The 26,431-nt window shown below is 40.4% G+C and overlaps 1 protein-coding gene across 1 annotated transcript in view; it reads right to left on the bottom strand.

The window, feature by feature from the left end:
* Positions 1 to 3,232: 3,232 nt before the first annotated feature.
* Positions 3,233 to 26,431, bottom strand: part of mbtd1 (mbt domain containing 1) — a 35,585-nt gene continuing 12,386 nt past the window's right edge. Inside the window, exons 12-17 of the mRNA XM_080873278.1 lie at positions 24,208 to 24,355; positions 24,033 to 24,115; positions 20,262 to 20,496; positions 18,799 to 18,870; positions 5,018 to 5,173; positions 3,233 to 4,643 (exon numbers count right to left, since the gene is read on the bottom strand). Of these exons, the coding sequence (XP_080729404.1) occupies positions 4,525 to 4,643; positions 5,018 to 5,173; positions 18,799 to 18,870; positions 20,262 to 20,496; positions 24,033 to 24,115; positions 24,208 to 24,355 (813 nt within the window). The 3' untranslated portion in view covers positions 3,233 to 4,524. The remainder of the gene's footprint in view (positions 4,644 to 5,017; positions 5,174 to 18,798; positions 18,871 to 20,261; positions 20,497 to 24,032; positions 24,116 to 24,207; positions 24,356 to 26,431) is intronic.

Raw genomic sequence — 26,431 nt, 5'->3', positions numbered from 1 at the left:
TTGTACAAATACGTTTTGCTGATCAGGTATTTTAATGTTTCCTTTTGCCTTCATACATTACAGGAACATGAGCACCTTCTCAAAGGGCTCATGTCAATGAGTCTTGCACTTATTGTAAGACAATCATTTATTGTTTCACAATCAAAAACCTTTGCATTTCTTGTACAAGTTTCTCTTAAAAGGAAAACAATTGTTTTCCTTTTAAAACAATTGTTTTCAAATCTCAGGAGATGAACTTAAACATGAATGCAGAATGGTTCATCTTGAGTGTTCGGAAGCAAAAGAGTTCTAATTAAGGAATCATAACTTAATTCTTAAATGAATTTTGTTTTTAAACACAGCTTAATACCAAATGTTGATATTTAACTATCATTTTAAAGGATAGTGATGATGATCTTTTAGCAACAGTCTTCCTCATTCATATATATATTTATTGTGTGTGTGTGTTATTTTTATATGTGTATATGTAAGTCCAAAAGGTTTGACTATTGCTCTCAAAAGACATTCTGTAATTAAGCAACAATGGGATCTATGACTGACAGGGGGGGGAATCAAACAAAAAAAAACATTTACATACTTTTATGATGCTGGAGATGCAAATTTCTGTTATGTCAATTAACATAAATTTATGCCCCTCCATTTTTATGTTTTACATGAATTTTTAATTTCTGGGAAGTAAGTTTTGACAGTTCTGTTTCTTGAAAATTCTGAAATAAATTAAAAAATGTACTAAATATGCCATCACAAATCAGAATCACAATTCTGGGGAGGCTTCAGCGTTCAAATATCACGACCTGCTTCAAAATCTGTCGTTTTAAAACCTTGTTTGCTTCCATACAATAAATCTACAAGATCAAAATGCCTTTGGGGTTTTCAAACCCTGCTGATTCACACAACCTTTACAAAGGATCAAAACTTCCTGAGAATTGAACCATTCAATTGAATCTTTGAATCTGAAACTTGTTAGTTTACCTTTACTGAGAAGTTTACAGATTCTCTGCATTTAAAAGCATCCTTTGGCCATAAAGTGAGCATTCTTTTTAAACCCTTTGACCATAAAAGTCACAGTTATACAACACCCTATTGTTAATTTTTCTTACATGCTAATGATAACAGTGTAGTGATCGTGAAATTTGCAGGCGCTATAAATTTTACTTAGTATAGCAAAATAAGATTGGATCTATTAATATTGCATTACATTCAAAATAGAAGACTTCCTCATGTGTTGCAATAATATTATTCCACGTTTGAAGTCTAGCCTTCAAGTGGATTATTTTCAGGTTGTTGATTTTTTTCCATTTGCATAAGCCAACACACTGCAATAGTCTATTTCATGCTCTCGCTTTAGCTAAACATAGCTAGCATCAGGAGGTAGTAGATAAACGGTTGCAAAAATCGAGCTCTAAGAATAATCAAAGGTGGTCTGTTGTCTTTTCCATTTTCTGGCTAAAGATGATTTCTTTGTTTGATTCCATCACAGTGGTGGAGTATAAATATATGTATTTACATACAATATATGTTTTTATGCCACTATGCTATGTGAATGCTGCCTTCAGAGACGATAGGAAAAGCAGTGCATTGTTTAATTATCAAGAACAACCTGTCATTCTGTGGCTCAGATGAATCATAAACTAGCTTGCATACATGGCTTTATCACTCGTACGCACACCCACACACACAAACCCTACAAACATTTTGCATATTACTTGAAGACCTGTTTGGTTATAAGTTTGCTGTAACCAAGGTAGATTCTCCCACTTTGTCTTAACATGGGAGTCCAGCCACCTATATTGAGTGACAGAAACTAAATGGAGTATGTAGTCTCAAGTATGCCACATACAGTATTTAATCATATTCCATTAACTAAAGAATAAACCAACAACAGCCATGAAGTGAATTTACATTTCTGCCATCTACCTCCTTAACTTTCTATCCAGCAGATTAGGGTTGGTGGGGCATTTAAAATGTAATTTTCTAATAAACTTTTGTATGCATTTAATATTTTTAAGTGATTCATATGTATTTAATACTACTACTACTACTACTCAATGAATTCTATAATTCCCATTTCATTATGTCATACGTTACATTTCTTCAGAATAAGGAAATTTTTTTTTCCTTTCAAGATTTTCTGTATTGCATATTATTTTTTAAAAATTAAATAATAGATTGAATATAATTGTGGCACACTGCAGATGCAGATTTGGGTAAAATTACAACTGAAATCAAAAGAAAAAGGACATGACATGTATATTGATAAACCTTTAACAGAATACCAAGATTATTATGATTATGTCCAGGGACCAAGTGATAAGACAAGTCTCTGATAAGACTGAAGTTCATCTTTTACAGCAGCTACAATCAGAGAGTAAAGCTCAAAGCATATTGTATGGCCGGGCAGTGGGGACATGTCATCATATCCTATCTTTGCGACCTGCTGCTTACTTACACTTCCTGTTTCTTCTGAAATATTCTCATATCATCAAAATGTGGAGCTTTTTTTTTTCTTTTTCTTTTTAAAAAAAAAAAACCAAACAAACAAAAAAAGCCATTTTCATTTCCACAGCTTCAGTAATCCTTTTTTTATCAGTACAGCACACAGAATCTGAAGCTACCCCAGTGATAACTGCTTCAACAACTGCTCATTCACAGAGGTACTGCAGGACCAAAAACTCAAGCTTAGCTCCAAAAGCAAGTCATAACCCCTACATACAATGTTCAGCTTTACAGCATTAAAAGAAAAATGTGCTTATATCCCAGTATATGGCCAAGTTGTGGTGTGAGACACACTACCACAGGCAGCTGTGGTGTGGCTGGCAACAGGCCACACCTCCATTAACTGGCGTCACTGAACTAGACTTCTGGACTATACTTGTGTTGTTGATGCCTTTTGGCATCTATTTATCTGACAAATTATCAGCCCTGCTGGTGGAAAATAACATTCAAGATGTTTGTGCTTCACCCTTGGTGAGTGAAAACCTGAGTGTTTTATTAGCAGTAATTAGGCGGTATGTGGCTGCTAACCACCTAGCTAGCATTTGCTGGTAACTTAGCCACCTGTTGTTCAATTATGTTCATTTCTGGCTCCAAGAAACAAAACAAAAAGGGTCAAAACTTAAATGTTGACAGTTAAAAATTGAAAACCAATGGTTCGTGGTAGCCATGTCCATATTTTATATATTGTCTATACAAGCTCAGTGGAATGTGAAAAAAGTGTTTTTGTTTGTTAATATAAAAAAAAAAAAAAAAAAAAAAAAAAAAAAAAGCAACAGCTGCATAAGATGTGTTTTTGTATAAAGCTGCACCAGAAAGTGGGAAAACCCTGTAAATGTGGATAAAAAAAAGAAAATCTACTAACAAAAAATAAGTGATAAGATACCCTAAAAGGTCAATGAAGAACTTGGCTTCTCAAATGGGCTCAAAAAGACTTCTTAGTTTAAAACATTGCAAAGTTAGTGAAAGGTTAATAATAATAATAATAATAATAAGATTAGTAGGACATTGAAAAAGAATCTATTATAAAACTACTTTTGTAATGGACTCTGTCAAACTGGTCATCATTTTGTTGAGTCTGGAAAAAAAAAAGAGCAACAGATTTTGGTTCTGTAATAACTAAATGAGGAATAAATGTAGCTGTGGAAATCTTCTGTTCAATACTATAAGGAAAAAGAACAAAAGGAGGGAACGACCATCATTAATGCTGAGCAGCATGGCAAGAACTCTTTGTGTAGCTCTATCTGAATAGGCCTACACTTACTAGTGAATAGTCACTTTATAAAACAACACGTTACTCAAACAGCCACCAAAACATGAAAAAAGGACATAAAAAAAATCAACCTGAAAATCAAAACAAAATGAAATAAGGAAAAATTCAAGTACTATTATTAAAATTAAAGTCCACCTGGCAATACTGCAAAAATATACACAACTCTGCTCATCTTTCTGACAGCCTTACTTTGCTCATGCAGCTGCTAAACGGCTGACTCTGACATTTTCATACAAAAACAAAAAAAAATAAACAAAAAACCCCCACCACCAACAACCCCCCCCCCTTCCCATACAACAAACGCAAGAAAACCTAAAGACCTGGCTCAATAAATTGTTGTCACAGTTTCTCCAGGTCTCTGTATGTGGCCCACATTATGGCTGAGGCTGGATGGGCTTGCAAGACATAAAATCATCCAAATAGCTCATCTGGTTCAGATAGCCAAAGAAAGGGAGAAAAAGCTGCAGGTCGTAGAAAGAGAATGCCCAAACATCTATGACCCAGGCCTGACTCTGGGTGCTTTCTATGATTAGACAGGACTTTCTGAGTGATTATGTGGACACACCCCTACAAGGTTAGAAAATCGTTTTAAGTGATGTTGAGGAATGTTATTCCTCATGTGCTGACATTACAGGTGGCCTGTGGCATCACTCTTCAAGTATCCTCTCAGGTGAGTTTGACTCTCCCCATTCCTGATTGTTGGTTTGGTGTTTCCAGAGATGTCCTTTTGTGGTTTCCTCCTCCTCGATTTTGTCACATCAGGGTTCCTGTCTAATGTAGTAACTGCCCGAGCCATTGCTCTCTTGGTCTGAGGTGCCCTGCGAGAAGGTGAATTCATCCACTTCAGCGGTCTCCTCTTTCATTCGCAGGAGAGACTCTAGAGGCAGGAACAGAATGCAGAAGAGAAGAGTAGCAAAGATGAGCCCCTTGTGTTCATGCACTTTGAACAAAAATGCAAGGAGCCTTTGCTTCGGAAGTTAATTTTAAAACCACCTGACAGGCATCAAAATAAATGACCCAGTCCCTACTGTAAAGCACCACTCTACTCTTTACTGACATGAAATATTCATGTTGATAACGAACAGAGAAAGGTTGATTGAATCAGCAGCTTCCAGCCCCACAGTGTAGCCTGGTGACCAGGACTGTCTTCATAGACAGTCCTTCATACACCCCCCCCCACACACACACACGAAAACAACCCAGGATACTTGCAGTGCAGTGCTGGTTTTGTTTTTAAAAGAGTGCCATTACCTGATTTGTGGGTTAGGTGGAAATGGGTGCGGGGTCTGGGCCGAGCTGGCCCCTGGGCAGGGTAAGGGGGTGGACTCTGCTCTTCGTCCCCTGAGAAGCTGCTCCTCCTCCTGCCTGCCTGACTGAAGGGCCGTCGACCAACAGGAATCTTCCTCTCTAAACACCAAGCCAGATGCGGGTAAGCTACCAGGGGGCTCATTACAAATATGGGATGACTTTACGTTTAGATGACTTAGCACTATGAAGTTAAATAAAACCTGCTGTCTGATCATTCCTTTCTGCTAACACTGATATGCCCATCTGAATAAGCCCCTGGTAAGCTGTACTCTGAGTGCTAGACACAAGTAAGCAGATGTACAATTAGCATGATATTATATTTATGCCATATGTGGCAAGCCATATAATACATAATCACAAGCAAATTATAGTATTTCATAGTTGCACAACAGAAGTCCTGGTGCACAAATTTAACACTGCATGAAGCGGGAGCTGAAATTAAAGTTTATGAATTAACAATAACTAAGGTGACTCTGCTCTCAGACAAATTTCCCATAGGATAACATCCCTGTGCCCTACATGCAAGGGCTTGTAAAGACTATGTGGGAGTGAAACAATAATTATAATTTGCTTGTGACTATGATTTATCATGGTTGTGACATATGACATAATTATGAATCCACGGTAAACCAAGATGAATGCTACAGGAACTGTCAGTATTTAAAATAATAACTTTTCGTGTTCCATCTGAGCATCCATGAAGTATGGCAAAGCCATACTTGAAGAGTATCCAGTGCTGATATTGCTGATTTGCCAAAATCTGCAGTTTCTCAAACAACTACTTGAAGCAAACTCCAAAAGGAAGTCAATCCCCATAGACTTCCATAAAAATGTAAAATCTACAGCAGAAATAAACATGTTCAAAGCCTTGTATTAAAAAAAAGAAAGAAAAAAAGCAGGTGCTTCTCTAACTAATTCATGACAATTTTTGGGGTGTGGGAGGGGAGTTAGAGAACTTACCTGGTGAGACTGTATTAAAGCTTAAAGTTATGAACAATATTTTACACAATATCTCAATTCCTTTGGGTCACTTGGTGTTCGCACTTCCTGCAGTAGAGTATCGCTTCCTGGTCCAACACATAGTGGTGTTTTTGTGTAGCGATTTAATTAAAAACTTATAGATAACGTCTTATTTCATAGTGTAATCGTCACATGCTTCATCCGAAGCAAACTCACTGTGTCTTTAGGGATTCCCCAGCTTAGCTCGCAGCCGACTTAACAGCAGGGCCTCTTCACCTGTCCCACCTACACTTTCCCACTCATTGTGTCAGATGATCAGTTATTCCTTGACCTCCTTTAGTAATAATTATTCTTAAAATAAATATAGCCTATTTGCCAGGCCAGGATCACTGAATTGGAGACTGTTTTGCACCCTTGAAATACCTTTAGCTAGCCCAGCCCCTGTAGCTGGTGCAGCCGAAGGTAGTGTAGTGTAGTTCGCTCTCCCCAAGCAGAGGGGAAAACAGGATGGCTGGGTGACGGTGATGAGGAAGCACAGTCTTAAACAGAAGCCCCAGGTACACCACCAACCTGTTCATGTGTCAAACTGCTTTTTCTCCACTCTGCAACACACCCACCAGAGATCAAAATCTTGAAAGTGGCGATTCTGTTCTTAAACATGTGAAGCGAGAGACATCAGCAACCATAGTAATGGTCTTCTAGGGGCCAGAACAGGTGACATTGAGGGAAATTTAAAACTGCTGCCTAAGAGTGAACGTACATTCAGTAAAATTATAATTCACGTCGGTAGTAATGACACCCGGTTATGTCAGTCAGAGATCAGTAAAATTAATATTGAATCGGTGTATAACTTTGACAAAATAATGTCCAGTGCTGGCTGTCCAAAAAGATATCAAGACATCAAGATTTACAGACAATTGGGAAACTTTCAGGTGGAAACCTGGTCTTGTTAGGAGAGATGGCATCCTCCCTGCCAGATTTGTAGAAATAAGAGCTGCTCCATCCAAATTTAACCCACCAAAACGTGACTATCTGGAGCTGGGACCAGGAAGCAGAGTTACAGTCTTACACGCCTCTCTGCAGCTTCTCTCCTCCTGTTATCCCCCCAAAACCCCATCCCCTTAGAGGCTATGTCAGCTCCCAAACAGGCAAAAAACAAAAACAAAAAACCAAACAACAAATCAGCCAAAACAACATTTAAAGATAACAACAACATTTAAACAACATTTTTTAAACATAAAAAAACAAAGAAAGAACAATACAGTATTCTAAACAGCACTGGAGAGTAAAACAGTGAAATGTGGATTATTAAATATTAGGTCTCTCTCTTCCAAGTCTCTGTTAGTACATGAGTTAGTAATTTATCAATAAATCAATTTACTTTGACTTACAGAAACCTGGTTACAGCAGGATGATTATGTTAGTTTGAATGAATCAACACCCCCCGAGTCATAGTAACGATCAGAAACCTCGAGGCACAGGCCGAGGGGGAGGTGTGGCAGCAATCTTCAAGACTGAGAGTTTTAACTCATTTGAAAGACTGATGCTCAGCCTTGTCCACCCCAGCTGTAAAACTCAAAAAACAGTCTTACTTGTTATCATCTATCGTCTACCTAAGCCTTACACTGAGTTTCTGTCTGATTTCTCAGACTTTATATCTGATTTAGTTCTGAGCTCAGATAAAATAATTATTGTGGATGATTTTTAACATCCATGTAGATGCTAAAAATGACAGCCTCAACATGGCATTTAATCTGTTATTAGACTCAATTGGCTTCTCTAAAAATGTAAAAGAACCCACCCACCACTTTAATCACTCTCTAGATCTTGTTTTAACATACGGCATAGAAACTGAACATTTAACAGTGTTTCCTGAAATCCGTCTCTAGTTTGATCATTTCCTGATAACATTTAAACTTACAATAATTGATTACACAGCAGTAGGGAGTAGATTTCATCACAATAGATGCCTTTCTGAAAGTGCTGTAACTAAGTTTAAGAATATAATTCATCCGCTGTTATCGTTTTCAATGCCCTGTACCAACACAGAGCAGAGCAGCTACCTAAACACTACTTAACACAGGTCGATTATCTTTTTAATAATTTTAATAATTATGACTGTGGATACTGTAGCACTTGTGAAAAAGAGAGTCTCAAATCCGAAGTACCTGACTCCATGGTATAATTCTCAAACACGTAGCCTAAAGCAGATAACTCGTAAGCTGGAGAGGAAATAGCGTGTCACAAATCTAGAAGATCATTTAGCCAATCAACTATTTATCACTGATTGAAGAAAATAAGAACAACCCCAGGTTTCTCTTCAGCTCTGTAGCCAGGGTAACAAAAAGTCAGAGCTCTGTTGAGCCAACCATTCCATTAACGTTAAGTAACGATTTCATGAATTTCTTCATAAATAAAATTTTAATCATTGGAGAAAAAATTACTCATTACTGTCTCACAGGCATAACATTTTCTACAGATGCTTTTAGTACCATTGATATTTATTTAAAGTCTTTTTCTCCCATTGACTCTTCTAAGTTAACTTCAGTAATTACTTCCGAACCATCCATGTGACTTTTAGAACCCATTCCTTGCTATGTACCACAGGCCTTCAAACTGGCTGTAGTTAAACAGTTACTTAAAAAGCCATCTCTTGACCCACCTGTCTTACCTAATTATAGGCCAATCTCCAACCTTCCTTTCATCTCAAAAATTCAAGTTGAGTAGAGTAGTTGTCAAACACTGCTTGACCTCAGTGAAGCATGTTTGATACTGTCGACCATAATATCCTATTACAGTGATTACATCATGCTTTAGATTTGAATCATATCTATGTAATAGACTCCAATTTGTGCATGTAAATGGAGAGTCCTCTTCACACAATGAGGTTAATCATGGAGTCCCACAGGGTTCAGTGCTAGGACCAATTCTGTTTACATTATACATGCTTCCCTTAGGCAGCATCATCAAATTCAATCTTTATTGGCAGACTTCATGTCCATAAAAACAAAACACACACACACACACACACACACACACACACACACACACACACACACACACACACACACACACACGGTATAGACATATATATTAGGGGTGCAACGATATTCGTATCGATATTGAACTGTTCGGTACAGTGCTTTCGGTTCGGTACGCATATGTATCGAACAATACAACATTTGTAATTTATTTGATCAACTTTCCTTCTGACGATGCTGTCTGTGTTGAGCGCTCAGTGGATCTGCGCTCGACAGTGCAGCCTAGGCGGAGCAGTCGAGTGCAGATTCACTGAGCGCAGGGCAAGCTAGCGAGACAGAAGCTAAGCTCCCGTTGCAACATGGCAAATTGAACCTCCCCAACCCTCATTCAGATCTGGCGTTTGGATTTTGGTTTTCATGTGACGTATGACCCTGAAGGTAAGCGCGTCATGGACTAAAGTAAAACAGTATGTCGGATGTGCCACGCAATGCTCAATTACATGGGTGGGAACTAGTGCGTTAGCGTAGTTTGCTCGTTATGGTGTTGGCCGTCCAGCCCCACACACGGGGCGATCCGCGGTAGCTCGTTAACGGAGATTTGCCGTGTTGTGGCATTAACGTCATTTCAGATTAACGCTGACAGGACTAGTGGGAACACAACGAATATGACTGCACATTTACGTCGACATCATCCAAGTGCAAAGACAAGTGGAAGCAGACGCAAAACAACAAGCACGCATGCTACAAACTTTACCCGAGTCATTTAGACAGCCGTTAGCACAGGATTCTCCTTATGGGGACCTGTTATGTTTAATATGCTGCTGAGAATATAGCCCAGAAGAAGCGGATAGTATAGCTTTTATTTTGGAAAGAGACATTTCTCTGTAATAAACTCTCTTTTCCAAAGATGAGTGATTCCTCAATCAGATATATATATATATATATATATTTTTTTTTTATTACTTTTTTGTTTCAGCAACATTAAATTTAAAAACTGTACTTTTGAGTTAAAATATATATTTCTAATTTTGATAAATGACAAATTAAAAGGGCATGTATCGAAAAAAATATCGAACCGTGACCGAACCAAACCGTGAATTTTGTGTATCGTTGCACCGATACACAAAATTCACGGTTTGGTTCGCTACTTTGGTGTCACAGTTCGATATGTTTTCGATACACAAAAAAAAAATAAAAAAAAATGTTCATGCCTTTTTGATTTTGTCATTTATTAAATTTTCACGGCACATTCCGCACCACATCTCTGTGCGTTCATCATTTGTTTGAAGCCAGCTCACCTCCTGCAACTACTTTTCTGAGAATACGTGCTTCTTTTGTGGTTTGGACTCCTGACATTTCTTTGGAGGTGGAGGAATATCACAGTAATTGCTTAAAGGAGCTTCTTCGATATCTTTAAGAGTTCTAAACAAATGTCTGTCCTCCTCCTGAAAATCTTATGTATGCAAACACATGTTGCAACTTCTTATCTTGTGTGCGTTTTTTATTTTGACAGCGAATGCGCACCTGCAGACCACTTATGTGCAGCCCTGGTTATTTAGCTCGTCATATTGCAGCCACAGAAATTCTTTTGTCCATGAAACCATAAAGCTGCACTTTCTTTTTGCCTTATAGTCTGATTTGTCATAACTTCTCCGTTTTGTGGTAAGCTTTTCTTTGGCTGTCACTTCTTCACCCTGACCTGTCTTATTTGGCTCAGCAGAACTAAAATATATATCCTGCTGCTTTTACACACGCACTCACATAAGCTCAGCGATTCTCTGCGCGATCAACCTCTCACATGTTTAAGCTGCGGGAGATTTCACTTGTCATGTTTGCATAGTAAGCTAACGATTAATAAGACGATGTCAGAGGAATTGGTGCACAAATTATCATCACTCACAGATCAGTGCTGTCGCTCTCTATACACAGTTCGCGCGATTGCAAAGTGAAAGCAAAAAACAAGCGCAAATTCAAACTCAATTTCAATATGTCACATATTGACAGTAGCTCACCGATGCCAATGACATAATTACCCAGCTACATTTCCGAAAGAATGCAAAAGCATTGACATATATTTTTCCTTCCTGCGATAGCCCGACGGGCAGGGAAGAGATAGATTTTGGTAACCCGACTGGAAAAAAAAAAATCGCTAGCCCCGGGACGTCACTCATCTTTGGAAAAGAGAGTTTATTACAGAGAAATGTCTCTTTCCAAAATAAAAGCTATACTATACACTTCTTCTGGAGTATACTCTCAGCAGCATATTAAACATATCAGGTCCCCATAAGGAGAATCCTGTGCTAACGGCTGTCTAAATGACTCGGGTAAAGTTTGTAGCATGCGTGCTTGTTGTTTTGCGTCTGCTTCCACTTGTCTTTGCACTTGGAAAATAAGTATTTGGTCAATAACAAAAATACAACTCAATACTAACATGTAACATAACCTTTGTTGGCAATAACAGAGGTCAAACGTTTACTATAGGTCTTTACCAGGTTTGCACACACAGTAGCTGGTATTTTGGCCCATTCCTCCATGCAGATCTTCTCGAGAGCAGTGATGTTTTGGGGCTGTCGCCGAGCAACACGGACTTTCAACTCCCGCCACAGATTTTCTATGGGGTTGAGGTCTGGAGACTGGCTAGGCCACTCCAGGACTTTCAAATGCTTCTTACGGAGCCACTCCTTTGTTGCCCGGGCGGTGTGTTTTGGATCATTGTCATGTTGGAAGACCCAGCCTCGTTTCATCTTCAAAGTTCTCACTGATGGAAGGAGGTTTTGGCTCAAAATCTCACGATACATGGCCCCATTCATTCTGTCCTTAACACGGATCAGTCGTCCTGTCCCCTTGGCAGAAAAACAGCCCCATAGCATGATGTTTCCACCCCCATGCTTCACAGTAGGTATGGTGTTCTTGGGGTGCAACTCAGTATTCTTTGTCCTCCAAACACGACGAGTTGAGTTTATACCAAAAAGTTCTACTTTGGTTTCATCTGACCACATGACATTCTCCCAATCCTCTGCTGTATCATCCATGTGCTCTCTGGCAAACTTCAGACGGGCCTGGACATGCACTGGCTTCAGCAGCGGAACACGTCTGGCACTGCGGGATTTGATTCCCTGCCGTTGTAGTGTGTTACTGATGGTGACCTTTGTTACTTTGGTCCCAGCTCTCTGCAGGTCATTCACCAGGTCCCCCCGTGTGGTTCTGGGATCTTTGCTCACCGTTCTCATGATCATTTTGACCCCACGGGATGAGATCTTGTATGGAGCCACAGACCGAGGGAGATTATCAGTGGTCTTGTATGTCTTCCATTTTCTGATGATTGCTCCCACAGTTGATTTTTTCACACCAAGCTGCTTGCCTATTGTAGATTCACTCTTCCCAGTCTGGTGCAGGTCTACAATACTTTTCCTGGTGTCCTTCGAAAACTCTTTGGTCTTGGCCATGGCGGAGTTTGGAGTCTGACTGTTTGAGGCTGTGGACAGGTGTCTTTTATACAGATGAGTTCAAACAGGTGCCATTCATACAGGTAACGAGTGGGGGACAGAAAAGCTTCTTACAGAAGACGTTACAGGTCTGTGAGAGCCAGAGATTTTCCTTGTTTGAGGTGACCAAATACTTATTTTCCACCCTAATTTACGAATAAATTCTTTACAAATCCTACCATGTGAATTCATGGATTTTTTTTTCCACATTCTGTCTCTCACAGTTGAAGTGTACCTCTGGTACAAATTACTGACCTCTGTCATCATTTTAAGTGGGGGAACTTGCACAATCGGTGGCTGACTAAATACTTTTTTGCCCCACTGTACGTCACATGAAAACCAAAATAGTTCCAAACGCCAGATCTGAATGAGGGTTGGGGAGGTTCAATTTGCCATGTTGCAACGGGAGCTTAGCTTCTGTCTCGCTAGCTTGCCCTGCGCTCAGTGAATCTGCACTCGACTGCTCCGCCTAGGCTGCACTGTCGAGCGCAGATCCACTGAGCGCTCAACACAGACAGCATCGTCAGAAGGAAAGTTGATCAAATAAATTACAAATGTTGTATTGTTCGATACATATGCGTACCGAACCGAAAGCACTGTATCGAACGGTTCAATATCGATACGAGTATCGTTGCACCCCTAATTTTTTTTCTTTTTTAAATCTCTCTCTCTCTCTCTCTCTCTCTCTCTCTCTCTCTCTCTGATCTGTGAGTGCTAAAGGCATAGGATATATTTTCACTGCTATACAAATGACACCCAACTCGATCTATACATGAAGCCAGATAACACACACCAATTAGTTAAACTGCACAATTGTCTTAAAGACACGAAGACCTAGATGACCTCTAACTTTCTGCTTCTAAAATTCGTACCTGCTATTAATCTCTGTCTCTCTTCCACAGCATGTCTTTATCCTGTTTTCCTTCTCTCACCCCAACCAGTTGCAGCAGATAGCCCCGCCCCTCCCTGAGCCGGGTTCTGCCAGAGGTTTCTGTTAAAAGGGAGTTTTTCCTTCCCACTGTCACCAAAGTGCTTGCTCATAGGGGGTCATATGATTGTTGGGTTTTTCTCTATATCTATTATTGTAGGATCTACTGTGCAATATAAAGCACCTTGAGGCGACTGTTGTGATTTGGCGCTATATAAATAAAACTGAATTGAATTAAATTCAGATCAAACTGAGTTTATTGTACTCGGCCCTGAAAATCTTAGAAATATGGTATTTAAAAGGATACTAAAATATATAGGACTGCTTTCTTCCATTTGTGCAATATTTCTAAAATTAGAAATATCCTGTCTTAGAGTGTCGCTGAAAAACTAGGTCATGCATTTATTACCTCTAACCTGGACTACTGTAATTTGTTATAATCAGGACATCCTAGACTAGAAAGAGAAAGCGTATATCTCCTATATTGGCTCCCTGTTAAATCCAAACTGAATTCAAAATCCTGCTCCTCACATACAAGGTCTTGAATAATCATCCCCCATCTTATCGTAATGACTTTAAAGTACTATATCACCCCATTAGAGCACGTCTGCAGGCTTACTTGTGATATTTAACCTCCTAAGACCTGAACTCTTCCATGGAAAGCATTTTAATTTCTCTTTGATATTTGGGCATATTGGGACCCGATGAATGTAAAAAGAAAGAATCACCAGATTTTTTTTATTTTTATTTTTTACCCAATATTTGTTTCTAAGAAAAATTAGAGCCACATGTGAAGACATTTGTTTTAAATTTTGATAAAACAGAGGCAGTATAATATTCTCGTAAGTGGATATCAGGCCCCTTTAGAGCAAAATTTTGTATTTTGTCTAGACAACCCAAAATGTGATGTCCACATATGTGGACACCAGGGGTCCGTTCTTCGTACCTCGCTTACTACATCCAAGATCAAATGACACATCCAAGATCAAATCATCGCGCTAACTTTGAGCTCCCTATTCCGGTTCTTCGAACACACCTGTTGTTGACGCTTAGTACAGCTGGATGAAGTAATGTGAGATCACCGGGTGGCTTAACAGGGGCTACGCATCGATAGTAGAAACATTGATCGGCAACCCTTTGATTGGTCGGCGAAAATGTCGAAGGAGCGCGCTCGGTATTTTTCGGCAGCAGAGCAAGAACTCTTGATTGACGGATTTCAGGAGTTTCAGAGTTTAATTAAAACGCAAGGGAACACTGCAAATGCTGCAAAAGCAAGGAGAGAGGGCTGGCAGAAAGTTGCTGACAAATTAAACTCGTAAGTAATTTATTAATAATAATAATAATAATAATAATAATAATGATAATAATAATAATAATGGATTGGATTTATATAGCGTTTTTCAAGGCACCCAAAGCGCTTTACAATGCCACTATTCATCCACTCTCACATTCACACACTGGTGGAGGCAGCTACGGTTGTAGCCACAGCTGCCCTGGGGCAGACTGACAGAAGCCAGGCTGCCATATCGCGCCATCGGCCCCTCTGGCCAACACCAGTAGGCGGTAGGGTAAATTTATTATATTATTTTATATTACATTATATCATATTATATTACATTATATCCTCTTTCACATTAGAGCCACGACAGGACCCACTAGAACATGGGAACAAGTAAAAGTGAAATATTAGAATATTCTACAGAATGGTAATATTTATCACTTATATTGGTTTTCGTCTCTTGAAAAGAGACCCTGAAATAATCTGTTTGTTTGTTCATAACAGCAACCAAGAAAAGGGCAAAGCAACAAAAGACAGGTGGTGGTCCGGCACCCCCTCGTCAACAAGTTGGTTAAGTAAATAATACCCTCACGGGAATATCGATATCTCTCTATGAGCACACTGTCGCGCTGAGCTAAAGGATCCTGTCTATCCCGCAATATACGCTGAATTCTGAAAACTCTCCTTATCAATCTTGCACCTTCCGCAATGGGTGGCTCGCGTATACGGACAGGACATGGCTGCGACAGACTTCCCAAATCCACCTTCGCTTTTATAGCCGTGGTCTCTCATCTTGATTACACGAAGTAATAGAATGATTAATAGTACATTTCCCTTTTTTTAGGAAATGACCTGTATGTATCTGTATGGAATCAATAAAAGGATCAAGTGCTGCATTATCTTTAGTTACATTGATGTTATTTATTTATGGTGAAACAGTGGTAAAATATCGCTGTTGCTTTCGTATAAATGAAGCGGACATACCTGCGTGGCCGCGATCTAATCCTGTTTACATAAAGTAAACCTGCTCCCGAGCAGGTTTACGCTTACGGATATGTTGCTATGACAGCAAGTCCCGGATGAGCTTCGGGGAACCGAACGATCCAGGATCATGCGAAATCGTCAACAATCAAATCCAGCTAACTTACTTAGCGAGGTACGAAGAACGGGCCCCTGGGCCCTATTTCAGGAAGCCGGTTTAGAAAACTCAGAGTGAAAAACGATACTCAGGGTTGAGTAACCCCGAACTGTCCAACTCGGAATATTCGGTTTCAGAAAGGCTGATAACAATTAGTTCAGTCAACGCGGAGTTGCTTTAACCCCAAGTTAAGCGCGCGCACGAGGATACATAAAGCCCTGATTAGTGGAGCACAGATTAAGCGAGTCACCATGGAGACGGAGGGAAAGAAGGCGCGGACAATGTATCTTACAGCGCTTGAGGCCGAAATTCTGATGGCAGCATATGCCGATAACATGCAAATTCCGCGGGAAAAAAGTAACACAGCCTCAGCTGCAAAAGAAAGAGAGAATGCATGGCAAAACATAGCCGACAGAGTCAATGCGTGAGTGTTAATTTAAACATTGATCTAGGGATTTCCACCCATTTAACACGTTATTTTATTATATTTTATTTTTTATTTCATACATTTTATTTTGTGATGTGATTTGAGCGCAGGTGCAACCCAACAGGCCCCAAACGTTCCTGGCAGCAAGTAAAAATGAAATATAAAAATATAGTCCAAACAGGTAAGGTGTAATTGTATTATGAGCCATAGTGCTTGATCTGTTTGTCCGATGTCAATCAATTGCAGTTAGAGGCTACATTAATTTTCTTTCTGTAAGCACTTATTGAAATTATCTGAGCACGTTACAAGTACATATTTGCTTACTCTGTATGCTCAAATGTGACCCGTTATAGCCAACAGAAAAAAAGCGGAGGCCCGAAAAATAGGTGGGGGTCCTCCACCACCACCACTCACAGAGGCTGAGCAGTTGGCTTCCACATTTGTGATAATGTTGGTAGCATCACATATGATCTTCACAGTGCAGAGAACACAAATTAGCATCCATTACTATAATGAAATAATTTGTTAGTTTGAAATGCTACAGGGAACCATGTACCTGTACATTAATGCTGTGGAAAGACTTCCTGTTCACATAGTCTCCTTCATTTACTGAAGGAGCAATGATTGGAATGTGAGTGCCATCTGTACAGCCAATCACGCCTGGGAACCGTGAAAATAAATGTAAAATTTAAGTAGTAGTTCAAGTGTCACCACATCATGAATTAAGTTTCGTTCATCCTGATACCTGCAATTTTGTGGCATCCCTCTTTGATAAATCTTGTGGGTCCATGACCGGGGAACACCACAAACGAGTACAGGAGACGTTTCAGTGCAACTGTAACATTCCTGACTGCCCGACAGACGGTAGCCTTGGAAACGTGCTCAACGTCACCATTATACAGAAAGCTCCCGTTTGCAAAAAACTGAAGTGCAATACAAATAATATGTACAGAACTGAGAGAATGTCCGCGATGTGTCACATGAGCAATATTAGGCCTGAGGATGTTATTCAAATAAATTATAGATTGTGCTGAAAAACGGTAACGTTCACACAGGAAATCATCAGGAAATGATAAAATGTCCGAACGCGCTCTAATCACTCTCTCCCGGTGGAGAGCTCTGCGGAGAATTTGGGCTTCAACATCTACTGGCTCTTCAAGGAAGGAGCACGCCATGTCTGACACTTCCTACAGTCAGGTTTCCGACAAAGAGGCGGAGAAAGTCAGGGTTAGTTGAAGTAAACCTGCTAGGTCCTAGGAGGTTAAAAATAGAATGGGAGGCAGAGGCTTCAGTTTTCATGCCCCTTTTCTGTGGAAACAGCTTCCAAATTTAATTTGGGAGACAGACACCATCTCTACCTTTAAGACTAGGCTTAAAAATTCAGAGAAAATTCTTTTTTTTTTTTAATTACATTTTTTATTGTAAAAGCCACAAACATGTTTAACGAATCATTTTCATAACTTGAAATGCAAATAGAAATTGTACATTTACTACACTACACACTAACTACAGCCTCCAAACACGCTAAACGTCACTAATGTCTCACATATGAAAACTCGCTCTCTCTCTCTTTCGTTCGCCCGCTTTCTCTCGCAGGTGTCACTCCTAAAACTTCCCCCTCTTCCTAAAAACCAAGTGCCACATGTTGCCATATCATTTTTTTGATTGGCTGACACAGTAAACTTTAACACCAATAGGGAAGGGGTGTTTTTTCTTTTTTCACTCGCAAGCGCAGTGTTTGCTAGCGCTGTCCTTAGAAAATGCAGTTTTTAACCATTTCTTCTCGCTGTAAACACCACTGTTTTGTTCAGAAAAAAAACATTGCGTGTATTTTTTATCATAACTCTGGTTTTACGTGGCCAAACGACACAATTTAAAAACTGGTATGTGCCTTGCAGTCCGCACTTCCGAACCAAGTTGAATTGGAGACTCTGTGTCGCTGCATCTTGTTGCTGTGTCATCTTAAATTGGTCATGTGATTTTGACGCACCGGCGCGTCTGTCGACCCCAGAGGATTAAAGCATATAGTTAGGGCTGGATCAGGTGACCCTGAATCCTCCTTTAGTTATGCTGCAATAGGCTGCCGGGGATGCTGTGTTAAGTATTTCTTCTTCAGTCACCTTTCTCACTCACTATGTGTTAATAGACCTTTTTGCATTAAATCAGAGTGTGTGTGTGTGTGTGTGTGTGTGTGTGTGTGTTCCTGTTCAGCTATCTTTGTGAGGACCGAAATCTCCATTCTACTACTACTACTATACTTGTGAGAACCAACAGTCACTTGTGAGGACACACACACACACACACACACACACACCGGTCCTCACATATTTGAAGGCCTTTTTGAGGCTCAAAATGTGGTTTTAGTGTCAGGGTTACAATTAGGTTATGGTTAGGTTTAGGGTAAGGGTTAGGCATTCATTTTTAATGGTTAGGGTAAGGGGCCCCCTTACTAAGATAGCTGATAACAAAAAGGAGAACAAGTAGATAAAGCAGAGAAACTCTGATGCTAAAGAAGGGAATACTCACTTTTCTTTTGGCCTTTATACTGCTGGGCCTTTTTCTTCTGCTTGGGAACAGACTGGGACATTTCTCTGTTACCTAAAAAAGAAACAAGAAAGGACATTCAAGCATACAATGAGAGGAAAGCACATCCATACGACTGTCTTCCTCTTATCCAATTCAGTGTCGCGGGACGAGGAGGGGGGCCGGAGCCTTTTCCAGCTTTGGCAGGATACATAATTATCTTTTTGGCAGTTGTGAGGCAGAGGCACATGCGCAAACATTCTCCAAATGATATAGGTTATGGTTGGAGAGAAGTTCAAGAGCCCTAGGTAAGATAGTTCAGGATGTCATCCTACTGCAAGGTGGCAGACTTGAGACAGCCACCACAGCAACATGCTCATATTACTATCTTCTAGTTCCAGGTGGTTTGCAGTGACTGAACAGTCAAAACAAAAAGAGAATGTTTTAAAAGACCTACATATGAAGAGGAACGGTTAATTTGAAGATTTACATTAAGGCTGCGAAGGATATTTAGTTTTCATTATGTTGACTGCAGAGAAAATTGCCTTGCTTTTGTGTGTGGAGCAAGACATGGTCAAGATACACGGGGCTAATTTCCTTATATCTGAGAAATTTCTTTCAGTACAAACTGCTCTTTTGGGTCCACATCATCTTAGAGATCAACAAATTGCATCTGGAGAGGCCCAGCATTTAGCCACTGCTCAACTTTCACAGCACCAGTTTGTTCCTTATCTTTTCTCTCCTTTCGCCGTGTCACCCATTTGCTTTTTCAGCTTTCTCAGGCATAGTCTTCTGTATTTTTCCCTTTTTTCTATATTGCTTTCTTTCTACTGTCTTTTCTTGTGTATCTTACTAACTCTCAGTGGTCAGGACAAACACCACTGAAACAAAACAAACAAACAGAAAAAAACAAAACGTAATGATCAATTGAACTGCTGAAATAAATGCAGTACGAGAAATAGACCTGAAATAAGCTCACTGTAAATCTATAAATTCTAAGCAGGCATTCCTGATTGGTGGCAGTTTATAAACACCCCTATGAGACAAACAAACACATATGCACATCCCTACCTCACAATGTTTACAGGTCTAGATGTGCGCACACTCAACCGCACAGGTGGTCTGTGGGATAACAAACGATTCTCTATTTCTCAGTTATATATTGGCAAGAAAACACCTATTCTTCCTCTGGAAATGCAGCAATAGCCCCTTGCACATTCAATGGCTGCGTGATGTAATGTCCTTTCTTAAACTTGATAAGCTCAACCATTTTCTCTGAGGCAGATCCCAAAAGTTTTTGGTCAAGTGACAGCTATTCGTGACCTACTGTAGTTCATTATAACTGTCTCATGTAGTGATCCCATTCTCTGCCCTACTATCTTGTCTGATCCTTGATATTAATAATTCTCTAAACGTTTTGCACTAAGACACTAGAGGAAGAAGTATGAACAGCATTATGGCATTACTCTGTGAGGCAGGCGGTTGGAGCTGGTAGCCTGTTAGCTGACACCAGCCCACTGGATAGAGGTCAGGCGACTCGCAGTCCACCCACTGATCATACTCGTCTTCCCAACCATCAAAGTGGATCCTCAGTAGGCGGTGCACAATCCTTGTCACCGTGGCGACACACACCAGCCTTGGTTCCATCAGATCAACAGCTTCCAGCTTCATGCCTAGCCGAAACCCATGATTGGGAACCTCCTAGGACATGAAAGGATCAAGGACAGTGGAAAAAGAGAAATTTAACAAACAAAACCCGGATCTTAAAAGTACTGCAGCCTGTATTTATCCTTCAGTAAAAGCTTGTGAGAAACTTTACAAATCCTGTCAGTCATAACATGAATATGACCAATAATGACATGAGTTTTTACTGCTACTGTTTAAATGGATGGGGCACGGTGACATGGAGATTAGCACTGTTGCCTCACAGCAAGACGGTCCTGAGTTCAATCCCGACCACCTGGCCGGGGCCTTTCTGTGTGGAGTTTGTGTGGGTTCTCTCCAGGTACTCCAGCTTCCTCTCACCGTCCAAAGACATGCAGTTAGTGGGGTGGGGTTAGGTTAATTGGTGATTCTAAGGCTATATCTACACTAGCCCGGATAAATATGAAAACAGTGTATACGTCTGAAAACGCTCCGCGTCCACACTATCATTTTCATAGAGTTGTTCATCCACATTTAAATCAAGTTCAAGTTCAAAGTTTATTCGCCACATGCAGTGGCAGGTTGCCCTGCAGTGGAATGAACCCGCCCCCCGACCTTACACATACAACACAGACATCACATGGGGATACAAGTCAGAGAACGGTTGCATTACAGAAAAAAAAAAAACACTGAAATGTACACTACAATGGGAAAGGTACAAGAGGAAAAAAAGAGACCTCTACTCATGCTGGGCTACAGGAGGACAGCATGAGAGCAGGAAACAAAAAAAACTCCTCTGCACAGAAAGCACATAAATGTCCACAGTACAACATTATAGAGCACGTGAACAGCAACAGGGTTGGGGATAAGGAGTAATCCCAGGCAACACAGCAGCCATCCTGCCACTGCGCCGACTCTCCAGCGCGGGCCCAGACCCGTCCCCAGGAGGCAACAAGCATCGAAGGCATTGGAAGGGGAAGGGAAATGTGTGAGTGCTTATCAGTGTAAGTGTATGTGTGTGCGTGTCCATAGTTCAGCTGAGACAGTGTCCTTCGCCCTATCAGGCTAAGTAAACAGTCTGCTAGCCAATCCAGGTGGCCTTGCATGGGATGGGAAGAATAGTCATCACACAGTCGTTAACAGGGAGTTTTTGTTCGGCTCCAGCCCCAGCTGGCGCCATGGTGTCCGCATGTTGAGGTTGTCAATTTTCTTTTTATGCGAGCAGCTCAGAGGAGGAGAATTTCAAGCTGTTCCTAACACTCCGACACTGGTCCCTCAATCTCCCGTTGGAGAGCCGCAAGCCTCCCCATGATGGTATCAAACTTCTGTTCCATGGTGTTATCATTCTTTTGATTCTGAGACCCCACAACTGCAGTGAGCCATTCTGCGATGTGATCCAACTTTCACTCAAGGGTCTCATTTTGAGCAGGCCTCTCTTTGATGTATCCCAACATACGCTCAATGGTGTTGTTTTGAGTCTTCACGGCAGCTGTAAGCGTCTCCAAGGTGTTAACCACACTGCGTTCGTTGTGAGAGGTCGCGCCTCATCCAGTCGCTTCGATTCCAGCGGGCAGCTTTGGGGGGGGGGGGGGTTGAACAGCCGGTTCCGCTCTCATATTTCTCCAATAAGTCAGGGCCAAGCCAGCTCCAATCAGCAAGAACCCTGTTATCATGGTTCCGAATAGGTAGATATCTTCAGCGTCCTCGATCGACAGTCCCGCCAGGCACATGATCTTCCAGTTCTGCCACCCATCCATCATGTATCCGGCAGGGAAAGTCCCTCCAGGGCACTCGGGCTCTCCCGAGCCCAGACTCCTCGTTGAGAAAAGGGTGTCAATAGCATTCAGAGACCAGTTGATCAAATCCATAATTCTCTTTTAGGTTTTAGAGAACGACAGTGAGAGACTGTTCGAGGGAAAGTAATACACACGAGACAAGACAAGGACACAAGAGGCTAAGCAGGGAAGATAAGGGGAAGGAGGAGAGGAGAAAAAGTGCGACCGCCTTCGCCGAGAGCCAAGAGAGAGAGCCAAATAACCGAAAACGCTTACGTTCCAGTACTGCACATGCGTAAAACCCAAGACGATTCGACCTGCCTCATTTCTGTCTGCCGTTTATTTACTTTCCGGCTCTTTGAAACGTCGCGGAAAAAAGTTTTTTTTAAATGGACTCTGACCTGGACCTTGAGGTCAAGGTCACTGATATTCAAACTTGTCCACAATTTTTAGTAGATGCACCTATGGTATCAATTTTAAAATAATAAATGGCCACTCATTCTTGGATCCCCGTGGAACTCTGTGACCAACTTTTGAGCATGAATAAGAGAAATTTAAATCTAGTAGAGATATCAAATTCAGACCACACTGACTGATACTACCGTTGTATTCTAATCGCCTTAGTAAAATACTGTTGTCAGTGGTAATTGAATTGATCATTGATCATCAATTGATCATTGATCATTTGTTACCTTACCAGTGCCGTGTCTGTGCTATGGCGCAAATCTGGACTGAATCTTTGCAAATTATCTGTTCTTTTGCAATGATTATTTAACTGATTGACAGTTAACATCTCCAAATGTTTTGAAATAAAAGTAGCTAGTAAGAACTTTTCAAGTAATAATTTAATTACAGCCATCTTAATGAGGACAGATTAATCATACTTGTGTAACACTTGTAACAACAATTTTTCGAGGACAAACAAAGATGGAGAGTGGAAAGTCATTTTCAGTCTCCATCATGTTAACAGTGAAGGAATCACTTCCTTAAACTTAGTTATCACACATGTTTTGATTGTAGTTATACACAGACAAAAGTACTGGGTCAGCTAGACTGACAAACCGATATCATGAAGCTCCCAGCATAGTGCTAATGTTAATGCTAGAGAACGTTTGTAACTCTACAGCATATAACTGACAACCGACTACATGGCTCAGGACTCAGCAACCCTGCACTGCAAATTTACGTGGTCTGTCACTTCATGGCTGAGTTGCTGTGGTTCCCAAATGCTTTTCCTCTGCAATAATACTGCTTACAGTTGATCATGGAATATCTAGGAGTTAAGCAATTTTTTAGATGTGTCCTTGATCCAACACAGCTTATTTAAATGGCTAAATTACCTCCTCAACATGTCTTGAATGTCTCCAGAGGCCTGGTAATGAACTAATCATCATATTCAGGTGTGTTGACCCAGGGTGATATCCTGCAGGACACCGGCCTTTGAGGCCTGGAGTTCCCCACCCCTGGTCTATATAGTGTAGATCAGGGGTGTCGAACTCCAGGCCTTGAGGGCCGGTGTCCTGCAGGTTTTAGATATCACTGTGGGTCAACACACCTGAATGAAATGATTAGTTCATTACCAGGCCTCTGGAGACATTCAAGACATGTTGAGGAGGTAATTTAGCCATTTAAATCAGCTGTGTTGGATCAAGGACACATCAAAATCCTGCAGGATACCGGCCCTCGAGGCCTGGAGTTCGACACCTGTGGTGTAGATAATTGCAGATGGTGTTTTTATTGCAAGTTATGGGATTTTGATTAGCAGAAGATTTTTAAACTGTTTAAAAACCACACAGGATATACATCAATAAACCTTACCTTGTTAAAGAGCCTGACAGGAGCAGCTACTGAACCTGTTTCTCTGAGGTAGTCAAACCATTTGAATGGGAGTTTAGTGTACCCTGAGAAACACAGTATGTGTCAAGGTCAGAACATAAACAACCCCAAATTTTAAGGTTCCAAAGTGAAGAAAAAAAATATAACTGTAGAGTACCTCTAGGGGGTGTGAGTTCAATGTTATTGATTTCACAGAAGCCAACAGGGAAGATGGAAGGGGAGGTGCCATGGTAGCAGAACCAGTCTGATCCATCGACTGCCTCTGAGCCATCTACCCCAATCATGAGATATCCATCTGCCAACACCTATATAGCAGAGAGTTATGTCATGTCAACTTTAATGTACAACCTAAATTCCAAAAATGTAGATGCTTTTCGGGAGGAGGTTTTCTGGACTTTGAACAAGGCCACCGGCCTGAAACTAGCTCTCAACCCCCTACTTGCTCTCTTTGGTACAGCGGGAGAGGATGATAAGCATATTCCAAAAGCAAAGCGCAGGGTGCTGTCCTTTGGTTCCCTCTTGGCTAGGCGTGCCATTTTGATTGGCGGAAGGTTGCTGCCTCGCCCTCCCATGTTCGGTGGCTTTCTTTTTTCTTTTTTTCCCCCTCTTTTTGTTTTCTTTCTGTCTTTTTTTCCCTTGTTGCTTGTTTGCTAAATAATAAGAAAGGAAAACTGTTCCAACATGAGAAGTTCTCTTTTGTATTCATTGTAAAGTTTGTGTTTTCCGTCTTTTTTTCTTTGTAAACTATATCCACAAATACTCAATAAAAATATTTAGAAAAAAAAATGTAGATGCAACTAGAAACAGAACACAATCAAATCTCATAAATCTATAATCTCTTGACACCTGAGGACAAAAAAAACAAAAACAAAACAAAAAACAACAGATTGAAGGTTTAAACTGAGAAAATATACCATTTAAAACATTTTTTTCATTTTACAGCAGGAACCCCCACTCCTCACCCCTCACCCCTACCAATTACACCCCAAAAACATTTGGCTGCTCCATTGTTCATAAGGGGTGACTCTTCACATATTTGATTTGGCAGACTTTATATGCTGGCTGCCTCCTGACAAACTCCAAGAGATCATACCAGGATAAACCACTACACTATGGAGCTACAATTTGATGGCAGTAAAGCCCCTTTTCCATTAGCACCTAACCCAGATCAACTGGCCACGGATCGCCACGACCCAACTTGGATGGTTTCCCATTACAAAACACTAGTACTAATGTACGTGACTGTCGTCAATAGCAACACGTCCACGCGTCCTGCCACATAATTAATAATGGACAAGAACACTACAACAAAGGTGGACTTCGAAGCTAGAATGCTAATGCTCGGTCTGTGGCACTGCGTTAGACTCTGGGAACACGGTGTTGTTTCTGTATCCATTTCTCTCGTTTACAGGTTTAAAAAAAAAAAAAAATGAAGGTTTTGATTTAGTTAACAAGAGTGCTCTCATGACTCATCAAGTGATGCTACTGGCCAGGTATTCGGTGGCATGCAGTTTGATAACTTTAGATTTTTTTAACCTGCTTGGATTGCTTGGAACCACTACCAAGCATACTGGTGGTACGTAACCACCACTTAATATAGTGGATGAGAAATAAATAAATTATCAGTGGTATTGAAAGTAGGTGTACACAAAGTTACATCAGTAACAGTAATTTTTTCTCTAATGATATTTTAACCTTAAGTAGTGATGACTTCTTGAATTTCTTTATAAATAAAGGAATCCTTGGCTTAACAGAGCTGACTTTTGGTCAGCCTGGCTACAGTGCTGAAGAGAAACCCATCATTCTTATTACCTTTAGTCAGTGATGAGTAGTACGATGTTCTACCTTTACGGAGGGCTTTGTTATAGAGCAATAATCTACTTTTGCAGGCTAAATGATGATCTGCCAAATTAGTTAGATGCCATTTCCTCTGCAGCTTATAAGTTATCTGTTTTAAGGTGCACGTTTGAGAGTTCTAGTCAACTACTTTTGATTTCAGGCTGTATTTTTCAGAGGTGCTACTATATCTAGAATCATATACAGAAAGGAAGTACATTTAATAACAAGACAATGTACTTCTGTGGAAATAAAGTTCAGGTAGCTGCTCTCCACTGTATTGGCACATCACATTGAAGATAACAGTGGTGCAATTATAGCCTTAATTTTACAGCAATCACAAAGATATTCACTGTGTTGAAACATTGATTCTGTTCATCTGGACGTAGTATTTTCAGTGGAAGAAACATTTCATCACTCATCCACCAAGTGACTTCTTCTATCATTAATATGCAAATTGTCATAACCATTGATCAACATATATTCAAATTTCAATTTGTTTGACCACAAAACAGTTTTCCACCTTGTGTAAGTCTATTTCAAAT

Source organism: Rhamphochromis sp. 'chilingali' (assembly GCF_963969265.1).
Source record: "Rhamphochromis sp. 'chilingali' genome assembly, chromosome: 22".
Lineage (NCBI taxonomy): Eukaryota > Metazoa > Chordata > Actinopteri > Cichliformes > Cichlidae > Rhamphochromis > Rhamphochromis sp. 'chilingali'.
Note: the sequence above shows the minus strand (reverse complement) of the source record. Positions and strands in the feature narration are given on the sequence as shown.